The sequence below is a fragment of the Podarcis raffonei genome, chromosome 4 (genome assembly GCF_027172205.1).
Source record: "Podarcis raffonei isolate rPodRaf1 chromosome 4, rPodRaf1.pri, whole genome shotgun sequence".
Taxonomy (NCBI): domain Eukaryota; kingdom Metazoa; phylum Chordata; class Lepidosauria; order Squamata; family Lacertidae; genus Podarcis; species Podarcis raffonei.
The window spans coordinates 1,019,921-1,040,541 of NC_070605.1; the positions used below are offsets into that span (position 1 = coordinate 1,019,921).

Consider the following 20,621-nt stretch of genomic DNA (forward strand, 5'->3'; position numbering starts at 1 on the left):
GTGCATATGGTTTTCCAAAGCTGGACGAGGAGGTGGACTAGCCCCCCCCCAAAAGAAGGTGGAAAAGAGAGGCCAGGGATAAAGAGAGGGATCCCAGCCCAGAGTCTGGCTGCTGCATTGGGGACCAGTTTCCCAGTGTCTCCCAGGGCAGCTCCCCACGGAGGCCACGGCAGCCATCCCCTCGCACCCAGAGCAGGGCATCCCAGGACCACATCCTCTCAGCCGGAAATGGGCGCTGCTACTCCCTGAGCCTCCAGGGACCTGGGCATCAGTGGCTGTGTGTGTGTTAAGCCATCTAAGAGAATAATCATAATAAATTGGCCGCCTAAATTTCAAAGGAGATGTATTTGGCCCCACTCACTTGGCCCTCAGGGGGTTGTCCAGTTACACACCTGGCCCTCAGAGCAAAGAAAAAGGGACCCCACCCCAGGTGTCTGTCTTGAAAGTGGCAGAGTCCAAGTGCAAGAAAAGAAAATAGAATTTGGGCAACTAGCTGGTTTTAAACTTAGTAACGCCAAGATGAAAGGGTTAAGTAAAAATACAGTTTAAGATATGGTGGAAGAATTGCAATGCAAGTATTTGGGAATATGGTTAACAGCAAAGAATATAAATTTAGCTGGCCCTCGGAGCAAAGAAAAAGGGACCCCACCCCAGGAGTCTGTCTTGAGAGCGGCAGAGAGTCCAAGTGCAAGAAAAGGAGACAGAAGCAGGGGAGAAATGTGCCCAGAAGTGGGGGTGGGGGGAGCAACTCCTGAGGACCCCCAGGTGAGGACCCCCACTAGAGCCAAGCATCCATTTTCCACAAGATACAAATGACTCCTTTGTCAGTCAGTTCCAAATTCATGCATTTACTTTACGGAAGCATTTAACGTTTGATGGATTACTGTATTTTAATATTTTGTTGGAAGCCGCAAAGAGTGGCTGGGGAAGACCAGCCAGGTGGGCAGGGTATAAATAATAATAATATTAGATGTTGTTGTTGTTAATTGAATTGATATACCACCCTTCATCAAAAGATCTCAGGAACATTGAAAACATTGAACTCATAAAAAGTACAGTGGTACCTCGGGTTACATACGCTTCAGGTTACATATGCTTCAGGTTACAGACTCTGCTAACCCAGAAATAGTACCTTGGGTTAAGAAATTTGCTTCAGGATGAGAACAGAAATCATGCTCCGGTGGCACGGCAGCAGCAGGAGGCCCCATTATCTAAAGTGGTGCTTCAGATTAAGAACAGTTTCAGGTTAAGAACGGACCTCCAGAACAAATTGAGTACTTAACCCGAGGTACCACTGTATACAAATGATAGGTAAAGGTAAAGCTACCCCTGCCCGTACGGGCCAGTCATGTCCGACTCTAGGGTTGTGCTCCCATCTCACTTAAGAGGCCGGGGGCCAGCGCTGTCCGGAGACACTTCCGGGTCACGTGGCCAGCGTGACGAAGCTGCTCTGGCGAGCCAGCACCAGCGCAGCACACGGAAACGCCGTTTACCTTCCCGCTATAAAGCGGTACCTATTTATCTACTTGCATTTTGACATGCTTTCGAACTGCTAGGTGGGCAGGAGCTGGGAGCGAAAGACGGGAGCTCACCCCGCCGCGGGGATTCGAACCGCCGACCATGCAATCGGCAAGTCCTGGGCACTGAGGTTTTACCCACCTCTATAAAATTTACCCTATAAATGATACATCACCTCAAATCCTTTAATCAGGTGAGTTTTCTCCTTTCAAAAGAGGCAGGTGGAATCTCCACAGTTGCTAATAGAATAACGTTGAAAGGCTAGTGAAATATGGGGAACGAGCATCTGCTTGGCATGCAGTATTATTATTATTATTACTATTATTATTATTATTTACTGGAAGGCAGGAGCAACCAGGCTGATTCACATCACATAAATCCCTTCCGTTGCCTCCACATTTTGCATTGCAATCTTCCCTCTAGGAGGGCTAGAGTATGGTTACCAGATATTTTTCAATGAATCCGGGGACACTCCCCCCCCCCAAGCTGAGTAGCAACAGGGAGTCAGTAGTGGGGATGGTGAGGCAAAAGACCCTGGCTCCCTCTCCTTCTGCCAGATGCCCCCCTCCCTGCTTGTCTCTCCAAGCCAGGAGACGTCTGAAAATGGAGGAGCAAAGGCAGGCTGCACTGTTGGATCGTTTGAACCCCAGAGAGGAGGGGACTTGGAAAGCTGTGGGGAGCCAGGGGACTTCACTCTCAGCAACTGATTTCATGGAGGAAGAGGCTAAGGGAATTCTGCTCAATATCGATCCAGAGCAGAATTCCAATGTATAGTTAGCAGAGTGAAACCTAAACACGTTGCAGGATCCCCCAAAATAGACCAGAAGCAATTATTTATCATCCGGCAGAGCTTTACTGCTATTGAAGGAAAATGAGCATAATGGTCCCAAATCCAAAACATTCAGGATTGGCCTTGTGCATAAGAAATCCAGTTGCAGCAGACTTAACTTAAACTTACCACAACTTATAAAAAGATTAAACCTTAAGACTCAGCATACTATGTACAGAACACCAGAAGGAAGAGAGAGAGAAAGAGAAACCCAGGCTCCTTCTGGCCTCTTCTTATAGTCAGCGTGACCTTGACAGAAGAGATGACAGAACCACTTTAACCCAGCTGTACTCAGCTTCCCTGAAGGAGTAACGGAAAGATCAGGAACTTTCTGCTTGTTTCTTTTATTCAGAGAAGCTTCCGGAACCCTCTTGAACTAATTAGAATAGAAAAGATCAATATCAGATCCATACTTTCTGCACTAAGAAATGCAAACTGACAGACCCTCAGGGAATGAGCTGCTCTTCTCATTCAGCCTGAAACTCAGCCAAGTCTGCGAATATTGTGTTCTTGCTAAGAAAGAGTTAACTCCAGCTGTGAAGTGTGGGATTTCCTGCGCAGATAACTCTGTGACACCAGCCTTCTGAATATTGCCAGTAGGATTCATCTGTAGTTGCAGTTTTCATGGAATCCTAGAGTTGAAAGGGACCCCAAGGGTCATCAAGTCCCACCCCCTGCGTTGCAGGAGTCTCAGCTAGATCACCCAAGACAGATGGCCATCCAAACTAGGCTTCTTGTATTTCTAGATTAATCGCTGAATGCTAGAATCGGCTTCTATGCAGCGGACAGACGAGAACAAATAATGTCCAGGATTTACCTAGCCAGCCCCATCCGCTGCAAAATGGATCCTGCCCCCCACTCCTCCCCCTCTCCATGCCCCCATGAACCCCCTGAATTTGGCTCTAGGGCACTGGGAGGGAACCTCCCCAGAACAACTCACGAGGAGAGGAGAAAGTGGATCCTTCCATTGGGGAAACTGGAATCCCTGCGTAGGCAGAATAACTTGAAACCCACCAGGAGGATTACCACCTATTTGCACAAAGATGAATGTCCGTAATTAAAACAGAATAAAAGAATTCCATTAAAGCGTTAAAATAACCATCAATAATTAAAATGTGCAGCAAAGCAATCCTACTGAAACAACATATCAATTAAGAGGAAGGAAAGAACAGAGCATTGTGTAGCAGATCATATTGATCCTGTTTCAGAGGAGGACATTGTCCCTTTTTCTTTTTTCTTTCTTATAAGATATTTATTAAAATTTTCAATTTTTTATGCAAACAAAAAACAAACAAAAAGATTAAAAAAGACATATACTTCATAATACAAACTTTTCCATGACATATTTCTCTGACCTCCTCATACCTCCCCTTCTTGTATTTCATTTCAAATTATTTGTTCAGCAAATCCTTAACTTAAAGCATTACAGCTTATAATATCACCTTATTTTCTATCCAAACCTTTTTTTTTCATATTCCTTTATATCATTACAGCTAGAAACCACTCAATTTCAATCCAACATCATTCAACATTCCTTAATTTTAAAGTATTTCTGTAAGTAGTCCTTAAATTTTTTCCAATCTTCTGTCGACTCTTCTCCCTGGTCACGGATTCTGCTAGTCATTTCTGCCAATCCCATACAGTCAATCAGTTTCATCTGCCATTCTTCCAGAGTGGGTAAATCTTGCGTCTTCCAATACTTTGCGATGAGTATTCTTGCTGCTGTTGTAGCATACATAAAAAATGTTCTGTCCTTCTTTGGCACCACTTGGCTGTTGAATGGTTTCTTTAAATGTAAAGGTTCATCATTGTTCCACCCGATGTGTATGTCTTTAAGGGGCCAGAGCAAGGGCCAGAGCAAGATAACGAGACCCAGCTTTACAGCTGTGAAGCATAGCAGGTGCTGCTGAGTTGTATTTGATTAAGGTGTGTCAGCATTTGGGTGTAGTATATAAGGAGCAGCACCTAGCTCTCCCATTACCCTGGGGGATGGGTTGGTGGTTGGGTCTGGTTTGGTTGTTAATGTATTTAGTGTAAAAGGAGTTTTTGTTTTTCTTATTAAAACCTTGTTTAAGTTATTTTTGAGTCCTTAATTTTTTTAATGCATGGTCTTCCCAGCAAGCTCTCTGCAGCGTTACCATACTGCAAACAGCCAACATCTTTGGTTATGGGCCCAGCTGCTGAGTGGATGACTGCATATTTTTGGACTCTGAGAAAGGTTTGAAAACTCCTTCTCCTGTTAGCGTAGTTCTGTGGGTCTGGAAGAGTTCCAGAATGGTTGACCGGGTTCCTGAAGCTGAGAAGGCTCTGGTCTTCCCACAGCTAACAGATGAGAACTATAGTTTATGGTCTTTTCGGGTGGAGGCGCTTTTGACCTCTAGAGAAGTATGGACCTATGTAACTGATGACCCTCCTGACCCTGCGACTAATGCTTGGTCGAAAGGAGATGCAAAAGCCAGGGCGATAATTAATTTGGCAGTCAGCGACCAGCAAGTAGTCTATATAAGAAATAAGAAAACTGCCAAAGAAATGTGGGACAGTCTTGCAGCAGTGCATGTTAGAAAAGAGTCAGCATCTGCATTGACGTTCTTCAAGCAGTTGTACCAGACGAAGTTGCAGCCTGGTGGTGATTTGGCAGCACACTTGAGACGTCTGGAGGCAATACGCTGCAAATTAATTCGAAGGGACATGGACATACCTGATATTCAGTATGTTTTTATCATTCTTTGTTCCCTTAATGAGGACTTCGATGGTATAGCTAGCCAGATATCTGCCGTTCCACCAGCACAATTAACTGTGGAAGGGGTGACGGCAAGATTAATGGGCGAGTTGGATAGAAGGGAGGCTTGTGCCATAAGCACTCCTATTTCCAGAAAGAATGAGGAACGCCATATGCAAACTTGTGGTGATACAACTGTATTTAAAGCTGCCAAGCGTTGTTGGTTCTGCAATAAGCAAGGACATTTTGCAAAGGACTGCAGATCCAAAAGAAAGCAAAGTACTCCCAAGCCTGTTTCTGTTCGTCAGTCACGGTCGTCAGCCCAGCAGCCGACATCGTATAGTAGAGACAGAAACGAGCCGCGAGTTTTCCATGCTAGGACAACAGATCGTAAAAGACTTAAACGTGCCAAGTGGAAGTCTTTTGTTGTGGACTCAGGAGCATCTCAGCATATTTGCAACGATCGAAGCTTGTTTATTTCTTTCGAAGAGGAAATTGGTAATGTACATTTAGCCAATTCACAAGTCTTGCAGTCGCTTGGCAGGGGTACTGTTAAACTTGACTCTTTAAACATTACAATAGCGAACTGCATTTACTGCCCGTCAGTGGACAATTTATTGTCAGTAAGGTGCTTTGCTCGTCAAGGCATAACTGTGCGTTTCTTAAAGTCAATGTGTGAGTTTTTTGATGGGAACAAACGTCTATTATATGCCCGGGAATCTGATGGTTTATATAGACTGTATTTTCGCACCTACTCCCAATCGCCTGTAAATTGCAGAGCAGCACAGTCAAGCCAGGGGTTGAGGAATGTAAGGCCACATTCCGGGTGTGTCCATGAGGCACACAGAATTCTGGGACACCTGAATTTTGCTGATGTAATTAAGACAAAGAATATTGTTAATGGCCTCAACTTAAAACCATGTAAATTCTTTATGCAATGTCTATCCTGTTGCAAGAATAAGATTAAGGTTGCACGCAAGGGTAGATGCTCAGATAGGAAAGTAACTGAGCCATTTGAGCGTGTACATTGTGATTTAGTTGGGCCACTCCCACCATCATTAGGAGGTTCTAAGTACTGGCTTACTCTGATAGACCAGTATAGTAGATATTGTTGGACTTATGCAATAGCTGAGAAGTCCCAAGCATTTGAGAAGTACAAAGTTTTTTGCAACTGGGTAAAAACGCACTTTAACAAACCAATTAAGAACCTATTTTCTGACCGGGGCGGGGAATTTGTTTCTGAGGATTTTGAGAAATTCCTGGAAGCGCAGGGGACTACTCTTGAGTTATCTTGCCCTCGAAGTCCCTGGCAAAATGGGCTTGTTGAAGTTGTGCAGCGTGACCTACAGGCAGGGGTTAAAACGTATCTGCACGATGCTAATCTGCCCAAAGACTTTTGGGCTGAAGCGCTTAATGCGTTTTGTTATGTTAGAAATCGCAGCTATCATTCTGGTTTAGATGTCACCCCCTATGAGAAGCTGTTTAAAAAACGCCCTAATCTGAAATACCTACGCATTTGGGGTTCAGATGTAATTATGCATTATCCTGCTAAGCAGAAATTGGGTGAACGTAGTGTCCAGGGAAAATTAATGGGCTACCAGCAGGGGGCGTACAGAATTTACATACCAGCAACTGGCAAATTTCATATTACCAGAAGCATGATACAAACTGTAAATTGGAATGGAGTTGCTGTCTTCCAAGATACTGATGGTATAGATAATACTGAGGAGGAAGAAGAGGAAGAAGCAGCAGCAGCAGGAAATGGTGCTTCTGAATTAATGGAAAAAGACAAAAAGTCTGTTGAATCTGATTTGTTTGATGATTTAAAGTCACAGGCACCCGAGGGGAGGTTAGATTCTCTTGAGTTTTCTGATCGTGAGCTTAGCCTACAGGCATCTCTTCAATCTGACAATGATTTACAACCTGAACCTAGTGGTTCACTTAGTCCCATTAAGTCTGAGGAGTCTGACTCTCCTTCCGGACTGAGACGTTCAGATAGAAAGAGGCAGAAGCCACAACGATTTGCAGATGAACATTTTAATACTGTGTATGCCAATAAGGCAGTTTTTGAGCCAAAAAGCTACAATGATGTTCAGAAATTACCCAAGCAACAAGCTGCAAATTGGTATAAAGCTATGAACTCTGAGATAGCTTCTTTAAAAGAGCATAACACTTGGTCTCTTGTACCACAAACCCCAGATATGAGACTTATTGATTCAAAGTGGGTTTATAGAGTTAAAATGAATGACAAAAATGAAGTTGTAAGGTACAAGGCTAGATAGTTGCTAGGGTTCTCAACAAATTACAGGTGAAGATTATGATTTGTGTTATTCACCAAGCGTAAAATTTGAAACAGTTAAGCTTTCGTTAAAGATGCATCACAACGTGGACATTCTGTTTTGAAAGACATGTACAAAGTATGCTTTATGTTTTTGTTCCACAATGATGAACCGCAGGGGAAATGTTGAATGGTTTCTTTAAATGTAAAGGTTCATCATTGTTCCACCCGATGTGTATGTCTTTAAGGGGCCAGAGCAAGGGCCAGAGCAAGATAACGAGACCCAGCTTTACAGCTGTGAAGCATAGCAGGTGCTGCTGAGTTGTATTTGATTAAGGTGTGTCAGCATTTGGGTGTAGTATATAAGGAGCAGCACCTAGCTCTCCCATTACCCTGGGGGATGGGTTGGTGGTTGGGTCTGGTTTGGTTGTTAATGTATTTAGTGTAAAAGGAGTTTTTGTTTTTCTTATTAAAACCTTGTTTAAGTTATTTTTGAGCCCTTTCTTTTTAATGCATGGTCTTCCCAGCAAGCTCTCTGCAGCGTTACCATACTGCAAACAGCCAACATTGGCCAGCCATGCCCAAGAGAAAGGCCTCTGGTTTCTTCAAGAAGGTATATTTAAATACCTTTTTCAATTCATTATATATCATTTCCCAGAAAGCCTTAATCCTAGGGCACGTCCACCAAAGGTGAAAGAATGTACCTTCAGTTTCCTTACATTTCCAACATTTATTATTGGGCAAATGATAGATTTTTGCAAGCTTGACTGGGGTCATGTACCACCTGTATATCATTTTCATAATATTCTCTCTTAAGGCATTACATGCCGTAAATTTAATCCCGGTGGTCCACAACTGTTCCCAGTCAGCAAACATAATATTGTGTCCAACGTCTTGTGCCCACTTAATCATTACAGATTTAACTGTCTCATCCTGAGTATTCCATTTCAGCAGCAAGTTATACATTTTTGACAAAATCTTAGTTTTGGGTTCTAACAGTTCTGTTTGCAATTTAGATTTTTCCACCTGGAAACCAACTTTCTTATCCGAATTGTAAACCTCCATTATCTGATAATAATGAAGCCAATCTCGCACTTTATCTTTCAATTTCTCAAAACTCTGCAATTTCAGTCTGTCCCCTTCTTGTTCCAAAATTTCCCAATATTTTGGCCATTTGGCCTCCATGTTAAGTTTTCTCTGAGCCTTAGCCTCCATTGGTGACAACCACCTTGGAGTTTTATTTTCCAATAGATCCTTATATCTAATCCAAACATTAAACAGTGCTCTCCTGACAATATGGTTTTTGAAAGCTTTGTGTGCTTTAACCTTGTCGTACCACAAATATGCATGCCACCCAAATACATTGTTAAAACCTTCAAGATCCAAAATGTCTGTATTCTCAAGAAGCAGCCAGTCTTTCAACCAGCAGAATGCTGCTGACTCATAATAAAGTTTAAAGTCTGGCAGGGCAAATCCACCTCTTTCATTTATATCAGTTAATATCTTAAATTTTATTCTAGACTTCTTGCCCTGCCAGACAAATTTAGAAATGTCTTTCTGCCACTTCTTGAAACAGTCCACTTTGTCCAAAATTTGCAATGTTTGAAACAAAAACAACATTCTAGGCAATACATTCATCTTTATAACTGCAATTCGACTCAACAAGGAAAGCTTCAAATTTGACCAAATTTCTAAATCTTTTTTCACTTCAGCCCAACATTTTTCATAATTATCTTTAAACAAATTCCCATTTTTAGCTGTCATATTAATCCCCAGGTATTTCACTTTCTTAACCACAGTCATTCCTGTTTCATTCTGAAACTTCTCTCTTTCAATCGGTGTTAAGTTTTTCTCAAGAACCTTAGTTTTTAACTTGTTCAATTTGAACCCTGCAACCTGACCAAATTCTTGAATTAATTCTAAAACTCTTTTGGTACTAGATTCTGGCTCCTGTAGTGTCAAAACTAGATCATCTGCAAATGCTCTCAATTTGAACTGTTTAGCTCCGACCTGTATACCTTTAACCATCCGGTCCCTTCTAATCATATTCAGCAAAACCTCCAGGACCGATATAAAGAGCAAAGGGGAAATTGGGCATCCCTGTCGTGTCCCTTTTTCTATCTTGAATTGTTCTGTAACCACATTATTTACAATTAGTTTGGCCATTTGTTCTGAATATATTGCACCTATACCATTCTCAAAACCATGGCCTACCCCCATACCCTGTAGGTTCTTTTTCATGAAACTCCAAGAAATATTGTCAAAGGCTTTCTCCGCGTCCACAAATATCAAAACTGCTTTGGTATTTATGTTCACTTCTAGCTTTTCCAAAATGTCAATTATATTCCTCAAGTTATCAGAAAGATGTCTTCCCGGAAGAAAGCCCGCTTGGTCCTTATGAATCTCCTCAATCAGTACTTTTTTCAGTCTCTTAGCCAAAATGACAGCAAAGATTTTGTAATCCACATTTAATAAGGATATGGGACGGTAGTTCCTAAGTTGAGTCTTTTCAGTCTCTGTTTTTGGTATTAGTGTAATATAGGCCTCTTTCCACGATTCTGGTGCCCTTTTCCCTTCCAAGATTTCATTGCAGACTTCCTTCAATGGTTGTAGTAGCCACTCTTTCAAGGATCTGTAATAGCTGGAAGTCAACCCATCCGGTCCTGGAGACTTGCCTACTTGCATATTTTGAATGGCACCTTCTATCTCCTGGTCAGATATTTTACAGTTCAACATAAGTTTACTTTCTTGTGAAATTTTTTGTAATCCATTTATCTTCAAAAATCGGTCTATGTCCATTTCGTTCTGTGGCCCTTGTGCATATAATTGTTTAAAATACTTCTGGAAGCAGTTTCTAATCTCAATTGGGTTATGTATATCTTTTCCTTCTACTTCTAAATTTGTGATAGTATTTAATTTTTGTCTTTTTTTCAGTTGCCAAGCTAGTAGTTTCCCACATTTATTCGCTGATTCAAATGTCTTCTGTCTCATTTGTTTAATTTTCCATTCTATTTCCTGATTCATCACTTCCATGTATTGTACCTGAAATAACTTTATTTCTTTCAAGATCTCCTGTGACTTTGGCTTTACTCTCAGTTTTTTCTCTCCTTCTTTTATTTTCTCCAGAATTTTATTCTTTTTCTCATTTCGGCTTCTCTTCTTTATTGCATTCTGTTGAATCAGGAACCCTCTCATCACGGCTTTACTGGCATCCCAGATTACTCTTTTTTCAACATTAGTAGTCATGTTTATTTCAAAATAATCTCTCAAAGTTTTTTGGGCCTTTTTGTATACTTCTTCATCTCTAAATAGAGTGTCATTCATCCTCCATCTAAAGGAGCCGAGTGTTATTTGCTTCATCTCCATCTTTACAGCATTATGGTCTGAGCAAGTTTTAGGGCAGAGACATTGTCCCTTTTTCTTTTAGGGTCCAGTTTGCTTTGAAGACATCTCTGTTTGTTTCACTGAAGAGGAGTAGGCGTTGCTGGATCCTGACCACAGAACTCTTCATAAGGACGTCATGGAGGAGAATCGTGGGATCGTGGCCTCTCTTGGTAAGGCTCCCTGTGGGATCGTCCTATCTGCCTGGAAATTCAAAATATACCTCTATGTGACAAACCTCACACATTTCCACAGAGCTCAGCAGCACCCCCTCCAACACCTGGGAACCTAACACCCCCACAAGAAAGAGTAAATTACAGTTTTTTCTTATATATATATAATTTTTAAAATTATTCTCCATTTAATATTGTACATTTGCATCATCGTTATCCGCTATACCCCCCTGGCTCTTTGGAGCCTCAACTTCCTTCCCTGCCGCCTCGTGGCTTTCAAAATTAACCTTTATATCATTGCAATTTGTACATTTTCCAATTCCTATTACACTCATTACAGAATGGCTTAAAATTTAAATATAGAAAGGTAGAAAATTTCTCATCACAAGTCTTCAGACAACCCTGCTAGCGATGTTAATTGCTTACAATAATCTTTCAGATATCGTATAAATTTACTCCAACCCTTTTGGAATACTTAATTGTGCTGGTTGTGCTGCCACTGTATTCTGCTCTGGTCAGACCTCACCTGGAGTACTGTGTCCAGTTCTGGGCACCACAGTTCAAGAAGGACACTGACAAACTGGAACGTGTCCAGAGGAGGGCAACCAAAATGGTCAAAGGCCTGGAAACGATGCCTTATGAGGAACGGCTAAGGGAGCTGGGCATGTTTAGCCTGGAGAAGAGGAGGTGAAGGGGTGATATGATAGCCATGTTCAAATATATAAAAGGATGTCACATAGAGGAGGGAGAAAGGTTGTTTTCTGCTGCTCCAGAGAAGCGGACACGGAGCAATGGATCCAAACTACAAGAAAGAAGATTCCACCTAAACATTAGGAAGAACTTCCTGACAGTAAGAGCTGTTCGACAGTGGAATTTGCTGCCAAGGAGTGTGGTGGAGTCTCCTTCTTTGGAGGTCTTTAAGCAGAGGCTTGACAACCATATGTCAGGAGTGCTCTGATGGTGTTTCCTGCTTGGCAGGGGGTTGGACTCGATGGCCCTTGTGGTCTCTTCCAACTCTATGATTCTATGATTCTATTCTATGGTTTTTAATTTTTCCTGTCAGCGTCACCACATCTGCAAAGTCCATCATTTTCATCTGCCAATCTTCTAACAGAAATTCTCACCATGTCAATTAGTACTTAGTTCGGGAAACTTTAGCTTTAATTCTGGCCTTAAAACACTTTCCCATGGAGTGAAGCAAGTTTTTTAGTTCTGCAGCTGTAATAATGTGAAACCAAGATGGAATTATTGATCAGAGAACGGAACCGTCCAGGAGACATTTTGTTAACATTAGTGACAAAAAAAGTGAAGGATGCAATCCTTCAGAATAGCTTTGAAAATGATCTCGTGGTTGCTGGACAGAAAATAGACATCTTTAGAGAAATTCCTCTGAAATTGAGATTAAGAACAAAATACCGATTTTTGACAACGGCTCTTAGGAGAGCCGACATCAGATACAAATGGGAATTTCCTGAGGGTATCTCCTTTACATACATGAAGAGGAGATATAAGCTGACATCAGAATTTCAGGCGAGAGAATTCCTGGATAAAAATAGGGGAGAATTAGACCCCAAACAAGACAGGGGAGACCCCAGATCTGAGCAAAAGAAAGCCTTAGAACAACTTGCACTGGAAGAGGCGGCTTCAGGGAAAACAGATATTGTAACTGACTCTGGAAATGGCCAATCTTAAATTATTGAGTTGGAATGTTAACGGCTTAAATTCTGGAGTCAGACGACCTCGGATTGAACATGTAATAGCAAAACAGAAATTGGATATAATATGTCTCCAATAGACACATATTGCAAAAAAGCATAAAAGGGTCTTAATTAACAAAAATGGTGTCAAAGGCCGCTGAGAGATCCAGCAGAACTAGGAAACCCCTAGCCCGCCGGAGATCATTGACAGTGTGACCTGTTAGGATATTTCCGTTCCACCTTAAAAGGGAGCAGGCTTTGTGAGTCACAGAGTCTGCGTATTTCCTGTTCACAGGAAGTTTATGTTTTGTCTATTGTTTTCGTTTCTCTCTCTGTGCCTGAGACACCGAAGCAGGCAGTCATGTTTTCTTTGTTCTGACCAACGCTGAATAAAATTGTAAATAATGCTCTCCTGCGTGCATCTTTTGCGGTGCATTATCTCCTGATAGAGCGTGCACCAGCTCTGGAATGTGGCAAGCTATTTCTGGAGCTTGTGTCGCTAATTGAATGATACTGCGTGTCTACGGGAGGTCGATGGATCGCAACGGAGACGACGTGGGGTCATGATGGACTCTGTCTCCGTGGCAGTATCCCAACATGACCAAGGGAATTTCAGTCCCATGGTGAGGCCTGAAACCCGACTGGAAGGGATCCAGCAACATGACATGGAGCTGAATCCTGCTGAAATAGAAAACAAACAAACAAACAAATAGAAAGGTTCAGTATCTGGGAAAAGATCACATGCAGAACGCTTCAGTTTGGGCTCTAGTATTTCATTTATGTATTTTAGAGCATTTACATTCCCTTTGATGACACAAATTCTGCCCACACCTTTTGCTATCATACAACCCCAGATCATCACACTATCTGGGTGTTTCATGGTCGGTGTAATGCAAGTAGGATATAAATCAGGGGTCGGCAAGCCTTACCCCGTCTGGGCCAGTTCACTCCCACAAACCGGATCCGTGAGCGCGATCTCTGCCGTCTGCATCTCCGCAGAAGTGAGAGGGAACGTGCTGAGCAGATGGCTCAGTTCGGGGAGCAGCTTGTGGGCCAGTTGAACGACTCCCGTGGGCCGCTTTTGGCCCATGGGCCACTGATTGCCAACCCCTGATGCAAATCTCAATTCTTCTTGCATATTTAATGCCATCAGTACCAAGCAAGGAGATTTGGGTCTCATCACTCCATATAACACTGTCCCATTGTTCTGCTGTCCAGTTAACATGGGTTTTAGTCCAGTTTAATCTTTCAACCTTTGCTTGAGAGATAACAATGGCCTTTTCCTTAGAATTCTAGCATTTAGACCAGTCCTTGCACTCAACTTCACATTACATTGCGCCATGTCATCTTGTAGACACCCAGATGATTTTCTTCTGACATGTAGGCATAGTCTCTCCATTTTCGATCGTCACTTGCTGTTGTGCCTTTACCAGTCTGATTTTGTAGTAACTGAGTCTCCTCATATCTCTTCAAAAATATAGAAAGGCCAGCTTTTGTTATGTTTTCCCCAATCTTGCTTCTAATTTCTCCATAACTATAACCTTGTTCACTTAATAGTACTATTTTACATTTCTTTCTTGGTGTCCAGTCAACTCTTTGTGCCATTAAAAAAAATTATTATGTTCCGCAAACTCGCTAAATGAAAGAACACAAAAGAACCAACAACAACTTGATAGCGATCACATAACACACTGACAAAACAAAATAAAAAAATTCCTTCCAGTAGCACCTTAGAGACCAACTAAATTTGTTGTTTTTTTTATCAAATATTTATTAGCATTTTCAAGAAACAAACAAGAACAAAAAATAAACAGAACAAAAAAAAAATACAAAAATACATAACAAAATTATACAACAAAAAAGAAAAAATAGAAAAAGAAACACATAAAGTTACTAGTACTTATTGTTCTTAACCTTATTTCTCAGACCTCCTCACACCTCCCCTTCTTGTATTCCAATTTAAATTATCAGTTCAGCAAGTCCTTAACTTATTTCTTTACCTTAATTTATACATTTATTCTAACATACCATTATTTTACTTTGCTTCTTTTTTCCATTTCCTCCATTTATTTTTAACAATCTTATTTTCAATTAATTTAAAAAAGAAGAAACCAATTTTACCTTATTATAAACACACATCAATACTTATACCTCATTAGTTGTTCTTAAACCTTTTTCCTAAAGTCGACCAAAATTTCCCTTCCACGATTTACCCAATTTCCTTACCACTAATTAAAAATGAAAAGAAAAACAAATTATCCTTATGTGCCCTTTGGATTCCCAACCTCCACCCACCCTTTTTCCCGGTTCCAGTCCCCGACCAATGTCCATCAGTCTTTATGTTATTTATTTAGCCTGGAGACCTCACATCTGAGGCCCTTTTATCTCTCTCAGTTCCTTTCTGCCGGTCTCTTTGATGGTCCTTAATGTTAAACCCCAAGTCTCGGAGGGGCTCCGGCCCAGCAGAATCCTTGTTGCTTCCAGCCAGTCTTCCATACTTGAAAACAAAGCCTGTGGGGGGCTCCAACTCTTGTTTCAAATTTCTTACAGATCCAGATGTCCCCAAGGCTCCAGCTTTCACCTTCCGCAAATTTATAATCTCCCATTCAGACCAGGCTTTCCACATCCAATTTTTATTGTCCTTTTTTATCATCATGTCAGGCCTCATATTGTAACTCTCCTTTAACTCCTGCACATCTCCTGCTTCTCCTTCATTTTCTTCAAAAACAGCACCTTGCTCCATCATTTCTGCACTTTCAGTTTCATCTATTTGTTCAGTTAAGTAGGCTTCCTGTTTCAAGTCCTTATCAAGCTCAAAACTATTGTTTACTGTCCAATGTAGTAGTGATACCTTTGTAGACATAACATTGTATTCATCTTTCAAGTTTCCCAAGAGAGCGAGTGTTCTATCCAGTTCTGCTTGGAATTTACGTACTCCAGTCATTTTTGTAATGTAGTATCCCTATTACCCCTCTAGGGGGATTTTAGTTCCTTAATGTTCCTTTCAGCACAAAACCAAAAGTCCAGTTATTTTGTATCAGCCCTCGTTATTTTCAAATAAACCAACAAAAACAGCAGAAACAATGTTCTCTTTTTCCAGCTGGCAACTAGCTGACTCGCAGCTCTCTTGACAGCTGTCAAAATCTTCCATGCAACAGACTTTCTCTTAGGACGTTCCCGGGTCTCGGGGGGGGGGGTGAAATTTCAGTCCCCAAATTCTTTTTATCCTCCAGTAAATCCTTATAGTGTCAAAACCGTGAAATCAAGATCTTTTCACTAAAAAACAGGTTCTCTCGACCTTAGTTGCCCAGTCCTTTGCTTTAAATTGTTTACAAAGAGGGGGGGTGACTTCCTTTTTAGCCCCTTCCCGCTCGTTCCAAATCCAAAATTAAATTTTTTAACGTTCCAATCTCCGTATTACTCACGGGTTTATATTTTAGAGTCCAGTCGGTCTTGGAAGAAGTTGGCGCTCTCTGTCTATGGCTTGCGGCTTCACTCCGTAGGCGAGGGAGTACTCTCAGCACCACGCCTCACCCTGCCTCCGTTCCGAAGCCTTTAAAAAGGCTCCGTCGCGGATTGGGGGGGCGCAAATGGTGCCCGCCGAGTCTCTGTGTTCACAGGCATCCGCGCCTGTGATTTTAAGGGTCCCCGCTTCGCCGCAGCGGCCAGACCCAGACGCTACGGAGCCGATTCCCTCCGGAGCTCGGAGGGAATCCGCCATTAAACAATGGCGCCAACCCGGAAGTCGACCAACTAAATTTGTTATTGGTATGAGCTTTCGTGCGCATGCACACTCCTTCAGATACCAGCTCCTACCAATAACAAACTTAGTTGCTCTCTAAGGTGCTACTGGAAGGATTTTTTTTATTTTGTTTCGACTAAGGCAGATCAACATGGCTGCCTACCAGTAACACTGACAAAAGTCAACCTAAGCAAGTTGTGATTCCTTTTTCTGGTTATTTGGCTATGACTTTTTATTGAATACAGATAATTGAACAAATTTTGTTGCATTACATTCTTGATTAAATTATCTTTCCATTGCTAAATAATTTCACGATATTACTCCAAAAGAAGTGCTGTTATGAGCCGGTGTTATGAGCCATCAAACCTCTGAAATACACCTTCCCCCAAAAGGCTTCCACAATTTTGGCCACTACTATATATTAAAAAAGCAACATTCAACAACCATTAGAATCTAATAATAAATATGTTGGTAAATGACAAACAACAAAGCTAATGAAGACACACAAAACTCCCTTCAGTTCTTCATTTGTTCCTGAGGCTCTAATCTCTTTTTGCCTCCATTGCAGATTGAGATGAATTGGAAATCGAGAGCAAGGGTGACCACAACAAAATCTCCAGAGAGGAGAAGCCACGAAAAAATTTGGAGTGTTGAGACAGCTTCAGTCAGCTCCCATTCCACTTCCCAACAAAGAAATCTCATTGGAAAGAAACCCTATCAGTGCATGGAATGTGGAAAGAGCTTCAGTCAGAACTCCAATCTCACCAAGCATCAGATAATTCATGCAGGGGAGAAACCCTATCAGTGTGTGGAATGTGGAAAGAGTTTCAGTAGGATAGACACTCTCAATTCCCATCAAAGAATTCATACAGGGGAGAAACCCTATCAGTGCGTGGAATGTGGGAAGAACTTCACTGATAGATCCTCTCTCACTTCCCATCAAAAAATTCATACACGGGAGAAACCATATCAGTGTGTGGAATGTGGAAAGAGCTTCAGTAGGAGCTCCCATCTCACTTCCCATCAGAGAATTCATACTGGGGAGAAACCCTATCAGTGTGTGGAATGTGGAAAGAGCTTCAGTCATAGGGCATCTCTCACTTCCCATCAGAGAATTCATACAGGAGAGAAACCCTATCAGTGTGTGGAATGTGGAAAGAGCTTCAGTCAGAGCTGTGATCTCACTAAGCATCACAGAATTCATACAGGGGAGAAACCATATCAGTGTGTGGAATGTGGGAAGAACTTCACTAATAGATCCTCTCTCACTTCCCATCAAAAAATTCATACAGGAGAGAAACCCTATCAGTGCATGGAATGTGGAAAGAGCTTCAGTCAGAACTCCAGTCTCACTAAGCATCAGATAATTCATACAGGGGATAAACCCTATCAGTGTGTGGAATGTGGAAAGAGCTTCAGTCACAGTCAAAGTCTGACTTGCCATCACAGAATTCATACAGGGGAGAAACCATATCAGTGTGTGGAATGTGGAAAGAGCTTCAGGAAGAGCTCCTTTCTCACTTCCCATCAGAGAATTCATACAGGAGAGAAACCCTATCAGTGTGTGGAATGTGGAAAGAGCTTCAGTCAGAGCTGTGATCTCACTAAGCATCACAGAATTCATACAGGGGAGAAACCATATCAGTGTGTGGAATGTGGGAAGAACTTCACTAATAGATCCTCTCTCACTTCCCATCAAAAAATTCATACAGGAGAGAAACCCTATCAGTGCATGGAATGTGGAAAGAGCTTCAGTCAGAACTCCAGTCTCACTAAGCATCAGATAATTCATACAGGGGATAAACCCTATCAGTGTGTGGAATGTGGAAAGAGCTTCAGTCACAGTCAAAGTCTGACTTGCCATCACAGAATTCATACAGGGGAGAAACCATATCAGTGTGTGGAATGTGGAAAGAGCTTCAGTCAGAGCTGTGATCTCACTAAGCATCAAAAAATTCATACAGGAGAGAAACCCTATCAGTGCATGGAATGTGGAAAGAGCTTCAGTCAGAACTCCAGTCTCACTAAGCATCAGATAATTCATACAGGGGAGAAACCCTATCAGTGTGTGGAATGTGGAAAGAGCTTCAGTCACAGCCAAAGTCTGACTTCCCATCAACGAATTCATACAGGGGAGAAACCCTATCAGTGTGTGGAATGTGGAAAGAGCTTCAGTCAGAGCTGTGATCTCACTAAGCATCACAGAATTCATACAGGGGAGAAACCATATCAGTGTGTGGAATGTGGGAAGAACTTCACTAATAGATCCTCTCTCACTTCCCATCAAAAAATTCATACAGGGGAGAAACCCTATCAGTGTGTGGAATGTGGAAAAAGCTTCAATAGTAACTCCAATCTCACTTCCCATCAGAGAATTCATACAGGGGAGAAACCCTATCAGTGTGTGGAATGTGGAAAGAGCTTTAGTCGGAGCTACTCTCTCACTTCCCATCAAAGAATCCATACAAAGGTTGGAAAAACCATTATACAGCTTTAGGAGAAAGGCAAATCAGCACCTTTTAAACCAGGCCTTTGGCTGATTGACATGTAATGTCCTTTTCAAATGTGGTGGGGGGTTACAGAGGTGTATTTTTTTATATTATGCTTTTATGTTGTAACCGTCCTGTGACATATGGCAACAGGGATTAGGAGCCTACCCTTAGAGGCCGAGGGGTCTTTGCCCCCCAATAATATATTTGAAGGGGCCACCCCCCAGTTGGAAGGCATTGTGCTAGGCGGGCCTTACCTGATCCCACCAATATTTTATTCAATTCAGCACTACTGGGTCGAGTATTATACAAATTAAATAAAGACATAAATCACCTTCCTTTGCACATGTTCCAGCTTGTCAATATCCTTATTTATTATCATTTTAAATATTTATGTGCCCTTCATCTGAAGATTTCACAATATAAACATACTAGATGAAAGCATGGCTTTCTCAAAAACAAGTAAAGCCAGAGAAACCAGAGAAATCTCTCCTCCCCTTTTTCTGGATGGAGTTACAAACTTTGTTGATCAGGGAACAGCTGTGGAAATAGTGCATCTTGATTTTAGTAAGGCTATTGACAAAGTGCCCCCATGAAATATTTACGTGGAAGCTGGTAATATGTGAGCTGAATGAGGTAACTGTTAGGTGGATTTGACTGACGAACCCAAAGAGGACTCCTTCATGGTTCCTCATCATCCTGGGAAAAGTGACCAGTGGGGTGCTGCAGGGTTCTGTCCTGGGCCCGTTGTTGTTCAACGTCTTTAAAAATGACTTGGATGAAGGAACTGAGGGGGTGCTCATCCCATTTGCAGACGACACCAAATGGGGAGCGGAGGCCAATGTGGTAGAAGGCAGAATCGGATCAAGGGCAGGAATAGTACCACTTTATTCTGCCTTGGTCAGGCCCCACCTAGAATACTGTGTTCAATTCTGGGCATCACAATTTAAGTATCCAAAAGGTGGGGGAACACAGTCCGTATTCCTTTTATAACATGTGGCCAATGTTTATTGAATACATGTATTTTTAATACTGTTGTAGGAATCCACCCAGCACTCAGTAATTGTTATTAAACATTAAATATGGGGCGCTTAAGCACTACCCACCCCCCGATCTCTCAGAGCAAAAATACCTCTGTGGGCGGGATCGACAAATAGGATAGCTTGAAGAACACACCAGCCCTGTGTGTACCTAGAGAGAACCACTGTATATATAGGGATAGTAAGTTGTGATGGCAGTGAGTCGCGCACGAGTGCAGTTCATTTATAAAGTTGGTTTTATTCCAAGAAAAGAACAGATTACCAGGAGCTCCTCTCCCGTGAGCTGGTCGCCATTACGATGATGACTCAACTTTAAGTTCTCAGTGTCACGTTTTATCCTACAAATGCAACGTGGGAGGAAACTTCTCTTCATACTCTGTGACGAATCGCATCCTTTTTCCTGTACCCCCCCCCCGCTCTTGAATACTCAAAGGCTGGCCAGCCATTTCTGAGAGGCTATCTGTGGAGTTTGGCCTTTCACCTACATTCTGGGAGAGTGTTTTCATGACAACCTCCCCTCTCTTTGCTCTGGGCCATCTTCCAACCCTGGCAGCTGCTTAGAATCAGAAGCTTCCTGTATCCTGACATCAGTGTTTATATAGAGAAGAAATAAAAATGTCAACTAATACCAAGAAAGGACAGCCAAACCCAACACTCCTTACTTTAACGGCAAGATGCCACTCCGTAGGGTTTGAGCTTATTGTGGTGGTTTTAAAAAAAGAATAAGCAGCGTAAAAAGAATAAGACTTTGAAAT

At 42.0% G+C, this 20,621-nt stretch overlaps 3 protein-coding genes across 9 annotated transcripts in view; all 3 read left to right on the forward strand.

Annotated features, from left to right (window-relative positions):
• Positions 1-20,621, forward strand: part of LOC128412051 (zinc finger protein 91-like) — a 96,555-nt gene that overhangs the window by 68,261 nt on the left and 7,673 nt on the right. For 2 of the 3 annotated variants that reach the window (XM_053384881.1, XM_053384882.1), the window contains exons 2-3: positions 10,772-10,898; positions 16,906-19,045. In XM_053384881.1, the coding sequence (XP_053240856.1) occupies positions 16,912-18,834 (1,923 nt within the window). In that variant the 5' untranslated portion in view covers positions 10,772-10,898; positions 16,906-16,911 and the 3' untranslated portion in view covers positions 18,835-19,045. Of the gene's footprint in view, positions 1-10,771; positions 10,899-16,905; positions 19,046-20,621 lie in introns of those variants that run through there. The other variant, XR_008330021.1, reaches the window with a different exon arrangement.
• LOC128412017 (zinc finger protein 420-like) overlaps positions 1-20,621 on the forward strand; it is a 983,187-nt gene that overhangs the window by 24,613 nt on the left and 937,953 nt on the right. The gene's annotated exons all lie outside the window — the stretch shown is intronic.
• Positions 1-20,621, forward strand: part of LOC128412083 (zinc finger protein ZFP2-like) — a 40,160-nt gene that overhangs the window by 12,828 nt on the left and 6,711 nt on the right. The window lies entirely within an intron of this gene.